We start from the raw sequence: 13,081 nt of genomic DNA, 5'->3' as shown, positions 1-13,081 counted from the left end.
CAATGTCGAATAAATATCATTTATCGTTATGATAATATAATTGTAATATGAATATCATCGTCGTCGCGATTTTATTCGGCTTTAACACGTCTTCGCGGCCGTCGCCGTAATTTTATATCGCTGCACAACGATTGTGCGTTTACAATTATTTTATATTTATTAATTATTATTACTACCTACGTTGTAATGATATATAAAAAATGTTACGCGTTTGTTTGCGCGCCCGGCGGCCGTGTTAATTTGAAAGAAAAAAAACACCTCGAGTCTCGGCAAAGGCCCAAATGGGTCACAATTCACTCGGTCGGCGGTTGTTCGCCGAGTTGAATATTATAATATTATGTTATCTGAGCACGTTATAACATTATACAATACACGTAAACATCCGTTCTATGTGCACTGCCATCCGTGTGCCTATATATCACCTATGCGTGTAATATAATCATAGTTCATAACATTACATTGTATACGAATATATATATATATATATATATATAACTGCATTGACCAGGTATCCCATACTACTATAATATAATATGTAATAATCATTTACTCCGATTACCTACCGGTGATAACTAATGATAAAATTATTTGAGCCTAGTACACGCAATATTATACACGTCTACACCGTGTCATGTTGCGTTTCGTATACGTAGGTAGGTACAACATTCATTAGGTATTTAGATAGGTAACAAACTGTTGGACGTTACATATTGTACAAGTTAAAATAATATTATAATATTCAACTCTATACAACACGGTATTGTGGAAACCTGGCTTAAATATGGACTTGATCCAATACTGTTGTACACTTCTACTGAGTTTAACGGATGTTTTAAAGCAATAAGATGGACTCGATTGTATAGATTTAACGCAATTAAACATTTTATTTATTTCAGTTAAACTAATTTTATGTTATATGATTATTCATCTAAAGCCATTTCTAGTGCCAATAATACATATTTAATTTTTATAAGGTTTTTATTGGCCCTTTTCTTTGTACATCAGAAAATTTCATAAAAATGTCAATATTATTAAAGCAAGTTTAAATGTTTTAATGTGCATAATTATTAATTTGTTACGTGATCTGAAACAAGCAACAGAAACATCATACAAACTCATTAAATATTAATAAATAATTATTTAATTTTTTAAATATATATATTATACATTTTATTGAAAATACATATTATTATAGGTATATTTGTATACCTAAATATATTATGATATTTGACATATTATATTAAATAAAGTTAGTTTTATATTTTATAATAATCATAATTAAAATATTTTTATTAGGAAAAATTAATAGAAAAATACTTTTCCCAATGTCAGGCTGCAGCTCAAGACACCAGCTATTTTTCACTAACATTTTTAAAATCCAACACATTCCCACAAGACAATAACACAACGAATTTATGAGAGTATATAGATAAATAATATAAAATAATTTTTCATTTGTTTGGTCATTGATATACCTAACTAAAAAGTAAAAACCCTTGATAAAGTTCACACTAAGTAATTGCTACAAAAATTGTAAAAATAAATTAAACAATTTATTCACACTTGATAAATAATTAAGTATTTAGTTTTATAAATTATATGTGACCAAAAAATCGTTTAAAGTGTTTTTTCATAGACATAATAGACAATTCCAATGTATCTACAATCTACCCATCTATTTTATTTAATAGGAACCAGTCTGTGATTAAAAGCCCAAATCTGTGATATTCTTTCGTCTCCGTAAATTACAAAATGGATTTTAATTAAATAATTTAAGAATTACTTGTATTTGATATTTTGTGTAAGAACTTTAAAGACAAATATATATTTTTTAAATTCTTATGACATAATATATTTTGTATACGTTTTTATAATGTAGACTCGAGACTCCCCTTCCCTTTTAGAACTTATAAGCTTAAACGTTCCTGCTCAATGTAAAATATACTCGAAATTCATAGTATTTTTCCATTTCCCTTATCATTGTTCTAACAACGAACCTATCGACCGTATGATGGACTTACCGATGACGATCGGACGATCCACCGCATTCTTTACTTAATATATAATATAGTTTTTAATTTTTTTATAGGTACTTATAACTGTATTAGCATATTGTCTCTTATGATATAAATGTTTGTTATTATTTTTGTAGCTGTAGACATATACTATATACGTACAGAGTACACGTACAATCCTGGATGCAAGTTTGTTTTTCTTTAATAAAAAAAAAAATAATTAATAATGAATTAAATTTTACAGAATATTTATTATTTACCAAATATAAATAATTTATTGTTCCCCGTTCGAAGGTTTATTGTTAAGACTATTACATGGCACTAGAGTGTGTTCTTTAAAAGCACGGCATTTTTTATTTTCTTCTTGAATATCTTGTTTCTGTGTAATTTCGTAAACTGCACAGTCTGTGTTATTTTTATCACGCCTGTCTATTCGTTCAATACTATATAACTTACTAGAATTTAAATGGCAATTTGTTGGTGAATTTTTACATGGATTATCCGATGCAACGATATTTTGGCTCCGTCTTATCCATTCTGGAATTGGCTGAGACGCAAGAAATTCACAAATTTGGTTTTTTTCACAAACTGATTTCTTTGAAGTTGGTTGGTTTAATTTAAATTCGTTTTCAACACAGGATTTTGAAAAATGATGGATGGATTGTTTGGGACATAGTTGAGACATAACTTGGTTCATTATTTGTTCTTCATTTTGCTTTTGGACACAATTATTTTTTAGTTGGTTCGATTTTTTTGAACACGCTGTTATATTGCTCATTTTATTGTCAATGATTTGATTTTCAACAGAGTTATTTGAAATATGGTTTGTTTTGATTGAACAAACTGATAAATTGCAAGCTGTATTGTCGTCGATTTGATTTTCAACACAATTATTTGAAATATTGTCTAATTTTTTCGAACATACTGATAAATGGCTAATTTTTTTGTTGTCATCTTTATTCGAAAATTGATTTTCAGGCACTTTATTTTGTTGATCACTCCGTTTAAACATTTCCATAGTTAACTTTGCTTTTAAAAACTCACATAAAATTATATCACCGTACTTTAGTTGATTGTGACCATCCTTTGAATTTATAATCTTTATATTAGCAGCATTAGCATTGTTTACTAATTGGCAAACACACCGATCTGAGGTACACTTGTTTTTAATATTTTTGTTCGTGTTTGGAGTATCGGTACACTGTTGAGTTTGTTGACCATCTGGTTGTATTAGGTAATCAATACACATTTTAATATCGTCTATACTTTTTTGCAAGTCTTGTTGGTTTTCTGTTTTTATACTTGATTGTTTTTTAATAATTTCACATTCGTTTTTTTTACTTAACTGTTCCACATTTGACATTAATTTATCAATGTTCATTTCGTTTGTGTTCATTTTATTATCCAGTCCGGATAAATGAACCATAATTTCGCAATTTTCATTTATTTTATCAATTTTAAATTGCGACAATGCTGACTGTATTTTTGTAAAAAAGCATTCCAATCGCCCGTCCAAATAATTGGTCAACTGGTCAATTGACTTAGTATTGTTCACAGCTAAGTTTTCGGGATTTGTCACTTGATTATTTTCCGTAATAGTTTTGGTAAGGTTTGTTTCAGCTTTTTCAGGGTTTTCCGGGGTTTTTTTTTTTTTTGTTACACTTAGTTTGTTTTTAGTCGTTTTTTTATTTTTTTTGGAAATTTTTCCCAGTGTAATATCTTTCTTTTTCAAAGTTGTTGTATTATCCACAATGTTCAATTTATTGAAAGAGTTTGGACTATTTATATTAGAATTGTTTAAAATAATGTTTTGGTCAGTTTCTATTTTGGCATTGAGCTGTTTCATATTAATTAAGCCAGATAGACAAGATACCTACATTAATTCAAAAATCATTAAAACATTTTATTAACAAATCGATTTATATTTACTTTTTTGGTAAGTGTTTGTAGATTTTTTTCGATAACTGGTATAATCCTTAGGACAGCTTCTATTTTACAATTATTTATTTCTTCATTTTTTTTTGTGTTTGTAGTGTCAGTTGAACAATTTAAATCTTGTTTATTTTGTATTGCTTGTATATTTTCGTGTACTATTTTTACTTCTTCAACTCGTTCTTGCAAATCAGTCTTAATTATTCGTTCCTCTTCGTTTTTTGATAATATTTTGACTGATTCTTCACAAATCTTTACCTCGTTAACCTTTTCCTCGGTAACCTTATCCTTGTTAACATTATCTTCGTCAGCTTTATCTTCGTCAACTTTATCTTCGTCAACTTTATCTTCGTCAACCTTATCTTCGTTAGTACAGTTCTGAACTGTGGCCTCGCATACATTGTCTTTAGGTTTACTAAAAAAGCTATTTAGCCACATTTAAATAATTTTTTTTATGTGTTAAAACAATTAATATATTCTACACGGTTTAAATGTTTGAATATATTTTATAGTTATAATGTATGTGTTATAATGTTAATTTACATATAATAAGTATTTTTATAAATATTTACTTTATTGGTATTTACTTTGGATACTGATTAGTTATACTTAATTATAATTAAGCCAATCAATATTTTGTTTTATAAAACAATACTTTTAAAATAATTTTAAACCAATCTGCTGTATTTTTTTTAAGTACCTAGGCCCCATAAATAGATTAAGAAATAAAGAGAATATATAAGCTCAATGGTATGTTATTGAATATTAATTTATACACTAGTAACTACGTATACTTATACAATATAATATTATGATGTACGTTTACCGATTTATTTATTTATTCATATGTACATATTAATATAATTATATTATTTAATATTATAGGTAGTAAACATATCATACTCTTCGAATAAAGAACAATAGTTCTCATAAACATAATTTATATTAATTTAATAATCTAATTGTTCATAAAAAATTATTCAGAATATTTTGTTAGCTAAGACTGACGTACTTTCGTTAAAATTTTCATTTCCTATAATGAGTAACTAATTTTGAAATTATCTCAGGTCAAACGTAACATAACAATTAAAATATGTACCTATAACTAGCGTCCTATGCGACAGTAGTAGTTTTACCAATTACCCGGTTACGTTTTTAGAATGTGTTGTATACCTAATAGTGGTGTATTACAAAATAAGATTACGATTCAATAGATTTGTTTACTTAATACAATAATAAAAAAATCAGTAACAATAAATGGTCATAGGTAAAATTATTGTTACCATTGATATATTATTCCTATTTCAAAATCAACAATTGACATAGTACGATGAAGATAGGATTTGTATAAATAAATTAACTGTAGACAATTCACAGACGAATTAAAACAATAATAAATTAAACAAGGTTATTGCACAAAACAGTTACCTATATCTGAATTCTTTACGGTTGTTAAAAAACTCTAAAAATAGTATTATTATATTATAACAAGTCCTGTTTATAAAATACATTTTATGATTTTGAAAAAAAAAAGTTGATTATGGGTTGTCACAAATTGTGTGTAATGTGTACCTACTATTATTAAATGTTTAACCACATTTATTTTGCAACATAAACAGATCGTTCCTTCTTTAAACGAATTAAACAGCTGTTAGTTATTAAATATAAATATTGCTCTTATAGAAACGATATATTGAATTTTAGTTTTTGTAATTGCTAAGGAAAGAGCTATACAAATATAACGCAATATTAAGAACATTATTTATAACTAAACTAGATTAATGTATATATAAGTATATTTTACAAATGCTTGTACGCGTGATATATTAATATGTTTGTAAATACAAGTTGTAACGCTAAAAATCGTTTCATTGCCACCGGTAAGATCGAAGTTCCTCTTTATTTGACGGAAATCTTGTCAGAATGGACAAAAGCTGCAATACGTACTCAACCTTCAGATTTACTTCTATGGTCTCAAATTTACTTTTCTTTAAAAGCTATTGGTAAACAGCCGCCCATGAAAGAATATTTAGATCCCCCCGATCTAAAACTAGGACCCGGTGGCTTGACTCCAAACACGTTAAAGGCACTGGCTAAGACTTTATCTGATGAATATGAGACTTATGATAGAATAGAAGCAATGTGGAATATTTTGTCACTTAAGAAAAAAATATTTATGGAAATAATTAAAATCGGTAATTTTAAAAATGATATCAAATCAAACGAGTTTATAGGAATCGCAGCATCTTACCTAAACAATAGCCTAAAAGGTACAATGATATTGTTGTGCGATACGTTGTCTACGGATGACTCAAGTGGTATTTTATTGGAAATCTTTGTGGAAATTTATCAATATTTGGCAAGACTTGATTGTGTCGACGTAGTATTATCATCAAATGAAAATTCACTAGTTGAACTTGAAGTAGAAAATTATGAAGAAAACAGTGTTCATATTGATAGCCAATGTTTTAATTCGAAATCTTCTCAAATTTGCAATTTGGAAACCGAATTGTCTTTCCACGGTGAATTTGAGGAACCAGCAACCAATTTATTAGATATAAAATCGGCAGAAGGTATTATGATTTGGAAAGATGTAAATATGGATCATGGACCCGAATCGTTAACAGATATTCTACGTGCACCAATGATCAATAAGCCAATGATTAATACAGTTTGTGATGATAAATATTATGAATTGTTAATAAAGAAATTAAAAGATAATCCATATGATCAAGAAATCTTGTCACAACTTAGTGTTGAAAGTATTATATGCGAAGACCCACAATCAGAAATTTCATTTAACTCCATGTCAGATACTACACAGAAATCCGAACATCTGAGCTTTGATGAACTTACTAATGAAGAAATTATTGATGACCCTCCGTCTTTAGTATTATCAGAAACAAATTACGAGAAAAATGACTTTGGAATTCAAACTGAAGACATTTATAATGACTATACTGAAATAAATTCTGAAGTATTGGATGAAATGAGTATGATAAAATATGAAGACAATATAAATGAGATAGATTCCGAGATGAATGAAGAAATCAAATATAATAATAATAGTTTAACAAACATTGAAGTAAACAAAGATTTTATTGTTATGATGGCTTTAGTTGGTGATACAAATGAACCATTGTCAAATATTGAAGCCGCGGATGAATCTTTAGGAGAAAATGAATCAATAAAATCCGAATTTTCAATGCTAGATAAAACCGATTTGAATCTTAATACTGCTGATGATGATAATAATAACATAAAAGTCATCAAACAGATCTTTGATGAAGCTACTTACATGACCAATGATAAAGAAAGTTCGGATAGTGAAGTTAGTAGTGGTTCGGAAGGATTCCGCCACTCGGATATTGATCAACAAAGTAATCACTCGGTAGCGTTAGAAAAAAGTTCAATTCATTCGGAATCCAATAACAGTGGCATTTCCTCATCCAAACATGATTTAGTGTCTTTAACTGACAACAATAAATTCGACGAAGATCAATTAACATTAAACGAGTTATCGGAATCTGCACAGTATGAGTTTACAGACATTCCGGAACATCGGCCTTTTGATCAAAATATAGAAACAGTAGAGGAATGTGAAGCGTATTCAAATAAGTCGGAAAAATCAATAGAAATACCATTAGTGGATAAAATTGTCGAATCAAAAATAAATTATCCTGAAAAACGTATTCGTGTGATGTTAGGAATCGGACCAGCACTTTCCGAGAAACAAATAAAACACGTCATTAAATGGGTTACAGAATGCGCTAGTAAACAAAATAATCATGTACAAGCACATAATTTAATACATTTTCAATGCCCTCCGTTGGACTATGAGTCCGAGAGTTCTTACAAGAAATCCGATAAAAATGCATGTTTTTAAAAAAAAAATTGTACTGTAATAAAAAAAAATTGTACTACATTGTGATAGAAAATAAGAGTTATAAATTTGAACTATTTAGTGGTACACTTGGATACATTGTGTAAATCCATTTCTGGCTTAGTATAGCTTACTATAGCGATAATGTTATACTTTGAAAAATAAACAGTAGAATTGTACCTATACTTTTAAATATTAATATAATAAATAATAATATGGTCTATATGACATAATATGTAGGCTATATATATTGTAAATTTAATATGCAGTTTCTGATACTTTTTAAGTCTAGTTTGTAGTACAGCATGCTGAATTCATTATTTCATTAAACTTCTGTGATTCTTTATTATTATTCATATTATTATACTCAAACATAGTAGACGGATATTAATTCAGAGATTGGCTTATAATTTATAATTAAAATATTAATATTATATATTATATTATTATTATATGAAATATAAATATTATAATAAAATATACACGAATTATTTTTTGCGAAAATTATTTTAAACTATACCAGTATAATATCTTGGTAAAATAAAATATTCTTGGAAATTTAGGCTGACAGGTCTTCGTTCAGAATAGTTTTGATTTATCATTGAACTCAAATTTAACACATATTTTACAGTGCGATCTACTAGGTAGTGAGCAGCCATGTACTATACATTAAAGTGACTAGGTACCCCAGTTTGTTTTATAATAATAAATCCGTTTTTGACATAATTTTTATAAAATTAGTATCTTTGCATCGGTATACCGTACAGGTATTTTTTAAAACCCTTCCATCCCTTCCCTCCCAATCATAATAAACACACAAACACATACACATACACAAACCCTCAAAAGTGAAAAAAATATAAGCAACATACCTACGTATTATTATGACAATCAAATTATATTATATAATTTAAATTGTTTACACTGTCGGTTTTTTCTGCCTATATGATTTCGATACATACCTATAGTACCTACCGTGTGGCCGTCGTGGTTATTATTTTATTAATATAAATTATGAATTTATTTTGTTCCGTTTTAAACAAAATAATATTATAATAGGCCGGTGAGCGCGCGGCGGATGCTAAAAACGCCGCCGACGTCGTATCGATCGACGGCCGGCTCGACTTCGCTGAGCCGCCGCCGCCGCTACTATCAGCTTATCAACCGACCGGAATAATATTTATCAAAAAACAGTTTTTAAAACATACAATATTACGGTTTATTATAATATTATTAATTATTAATCAACATCGTTAATAATATATTCTCAGCTAACAAGTGTCGCAGTGTCACAGTTTTCCGCGCATCAGAGTTTCCGTCCGACGACGTATGCGCAACGAACACGCCATAATCATAAACGTACCACAACAATAATAATATATTAATATAATATTATTATTATGATAGACTTCATCAGTCGTGACAAATCACCGAACCGACACAACGATCATGTGGACGATCCTTTCGTATCATAGCTACGTGTATGTATAACATTTAATTACTTATATTATTATAATAATTATGTCCTACCTATTATATAATACGTTTGTGTCCCGAAATTATTATCATACAAAAAGCACCTATCGTTACAGTTATAAATTGTCCAACGCATATCTAAAAAGTTGTATAATAGGTATTATAGGTAGTTTAGGCGCGTTTTGTTGAACTCGGCGACGACGACATCGATTATAATAATATCAAACAATATAACTATTAACTATATAGTAGAATAAAAGCATTATCTAAGACGAGCTTGGTATATATTATTGTTATTAACTAGTGGTCAGAATGAAACATTTTTTGAACCGGAACGCTGTAAACTCAATTTTTACATTGGTTACAAATATTAATACAACACAGTGTTATCTATCGTGTACGGCAACGAGACATCTACACTGTCGCAGTGTTATAATTGAAACAACTTCTCTACTCTTGATATCTCACAAGTCACGAGTATTTGTACAGCTAGACACCCAGACAGCTTTCAGATAAAATGTATAGTACGATGTACAACCATTGATTATAATAAATTACTATAGTACTACCTACAGTATTTATAATCAATGGTACAACGTACCTATTATACTAGTATAACTAACAGTAATACTTCTAAATTATCAATATATTTCCAGCCTTACTAATAAAGAAATAGGCTAAATTTGACTTATTTTTATCCGAAACGCTATAAATCTATAATTCAACAGGTTTTGAACAGTTAAACCGAACACCGTTTTAGGCACTCGCGCAAGGACCCATAGACGTAACGTACTCATCTCAATTTGTAGTTTTATTTTATAATTTGTGTGTCTTGTGTGTACAGTAAAATATTATAATATATTATAGATTGTGATTTGTGGGAAGAACGTAATATTTGGCATAGTATGATATCAGACGGGCAAAATAGGCTGGAGTTTGACCACGTAAATAACGATGATTTTTCAAATGTATATTTCTTAAAACATGATTTTAGAAAATTATTGACAATTTTAGAGAGCTATATGTACAATAATAATAATATAAAGTCGTTCGAATTTAGTTGACCGTTTAAATACTACAGTTTTCGCGTTTTATAAAATGTAAATATTTTAAAAATGGAACAATTAATTTCCAATATTATTTCCATTGTGATTAAATAGTATATTAACGATATTATGGTCGTCGTTGGTTTTTAATAGTACGTGACGACGATGGAGTAGACTAACTACCGTCTACTTTACTTGAGAGTTGAGTATATGATACCTACTATTATAATACCATTTATTATAGTTTATAAAATAGTGAATACTATATTTTATTTAGTATGCTGTAAATTAAAGGTTCCATGAGCGAAATATTAAAGGAACTTTTTGGGAGAGTTGATATAAGATCACCTACAAAAATTATTTTTAAATATTTCATTAAAATTATTAAAAACCTCTGAAATGCAGAAAGTACCTAAAGTTTCAATAAATATACCCACCTACACTTTAAATTTCAATTTAAGGTAATATAGAAATACGATTTTATAAAATATTATAAGTTTTCAATAATTTTGAGCGTTGGACCTAACTTTGTGTATTATAATTCTTTTTTGAATCAAATATAAATGTTCGATTTTCAAATCGACAGTACTCCCATAGTCTCATCATATTATTTTTAATAGTTAAATACAATTTCATTCGTCTCCACATTAGGGTTTCCCGATGAAGTTAATATGCCCGTAAGTAAATAGCTAGGTACCTACCTTGCCTATAGGTCAGGGCTTAAATTCTAAAATAAAATATCGTTTTTCCGTTTTTGGGTATTTAAACGTTATACAATTTTAATGTTTAACGTTATTTTATGTTGAAACGTTATTTGATTTTTTCCGTTTAACGTTATTCAGTTTTTAAACGTTATTTTAATTTTTCGTTTTTGTTAAACGTTATAATTTAAAAATAAATAAGGAATTGTTTTTTTTTTTATAATAAATTCTACTGTTATTTGTGCTATAATTATCCACACTGTTATTTAAGAATTATGAAATTAGTAGAATTTGTTGGCCAGGTTACATTACCTATATTCAATCTTCCTAGAGTTTTTAGCAAGGAGCTAACTGATCAGTTAACCATTATCAGTTAAACTATTAAGTAGGTAAACACCATAGACGATTAGAAAAATTATATTGGGCTCAATGTAAAAAAAAAAATCACAAACGTTATTTCAAATAACGTTATTTGCAATTTTTTACGTTACAAATGCGTTTATTGTTTATTTTTAATCATGAATTATGATTAATGATGTATTATGTTTAATGTTATTCAATTTTTTTCGTTTTTCGTTTATTGATTTCGTTTATGTTTTTTCATTTTTTTTCCGTTATAGCGTTATAAATTATAACGTTATAATAACGTTTTGAAGCCCTGCTATAGGTACTATAATAAGTTACCGCTGAACAGCATATCATATATTATATACTAACCAGTATTTATATTATTCGTATATAGGTAGTCGATGATAACAACGAAGGCTTTGCACCCGTTTAGCCCGTATAACCAAAACCCTTAAAAATTATCAAAACCGTAAACCCATATAACCCGATTGATTTTGATGACGTATAACCCGAAACACCCAAATCCGAAATTAAATTCGGGTTTTAACCCATAACCCGTATAAAAAAAATATTACATTTTCAAGTGACATATGAATTTGTATGTATATTTCATGGAGAATTCAGTTTTTCATAATTGGAAATACTGGTTACATGTGACAAGTGTGATACAACTGATAAATTGTTTTGAATTGTGTTATTTTTAATATAATATTATTATGTCCATAGTGAAAATTGTCTTGTGTATGTTTTTTCTTTATTACTATTTAATACTTTGTTGTTAAAACATTTAATATTTAATATTATACAATTTTAAATTATATTAAATTAAGTTATATTACGTGTCACTATTGTATTAGACATTAGTACTGAAAAGTTGATTGTATTACTTTATACTTTGCTTAATCGAATTTAACACTTTACGCACAACAAAATTGATATATTACTCGATTTTAAATAACCCATAACCCGAATAAATAAACTGGCTAAACAAAACCCATATTCTTTAAAATTAGGAAAACCTGAAACCACAACCTCCATTTTTATTTGAAGCACCCGAAACCATAACCCGAATAAATCGTTTGGGTGCAAAGCCTTGATAACAACAATTATATTTGTTGGTAGGGCCATGATTTTTTTTTTTTTGGAACAAATATTGTAAAGTTTCAAAAACATGCAAAGAATACGTATCAAACGTATTTAATATGCATAATAGCAAGTAACAATTCTTGGAAAATTATGTCACATTTTTAAACGTCATCAAACTGTAGGTATAGCAATCAGCTTGCATTGTTGATTTTTTATTAATTTAGAATGAAAGTTTATAATATTACATTAATAGAAAATTATAAATTTAGTATTTTTGAGACTTGAGTTCCATCGTCTTATAGATTCAAAATCAGCCTGTCGTATTCAACAATTTTAAAACTTTGAGCAATTATTACGTATAACTTGTGTTTACTGAGATATAAAAAAAACTAACCGTCGTATACGCACATTAAAAAACGTTGATATATATTCATTTAAAATTATTCAAAGTCAAGTGTACCAGAATATTAAGGTTTACATAAAAATCCGGTCCATTGTGTTATCATAATATCGTCGCCTCTAACACTATATAAAGTTAGGTCTATACCTACAGTGTCTACAGCGGGGGCCGCCTCGTTTAAATCCGTCTACACA

The 13,081-nt window shown here is 28.2% G+C and overlaps 1 protein-coding gene across 1 annotated transcript; it reads right to left on the bottom strand.

Moving 5' to 3' along the window:
- Positions 1–2,275: 2,275 nt before the first annotated feature.
- On the bottom strand, positions 2,276–4,479 carry LOC100573520 (kinesin-like protein KIP1). Its single transcript, XM_003248174.3, has 2 exons — positions 3,945–4,479; positions 2,276–3,888 (listed from the first exon to the last, which is right to left on the bottom strand). The coding sequence occupies exons 1-2, from the start codon at positions 4,383–4,385 to the stop codon at positions 2,290–2,292; spliced, it is 2,040 nt and encodes a 679-aa protein (XP_003248222.1). The 5' UTR covers positions 4,386–4,479; the 3' UTR covers positions 2,276–2,289.
- Between the last annotated feature and the right edge of the window lie 8,602 nt (positions 4,480–13,081).

This window comes from Acyrthosiphon pisum, chromosome X (genome assembly GCF_005508785.2).
Source record: "Acyrthosiphon pisum isolate AL4f chromosome X, pea_aphid_22Mar2018_4r6ur, whole genome shotgun sequence".
Lineage (NCBI taxonomy): Eukaryota > Metazoa > Arthropoda > Insecta > Hemiptera > Aphididae > Acyrthosiphon > Acyrthosiphon pisum.
This window is presented reverse-complemented; position numbering and strand designations above follow the sequence as displayed.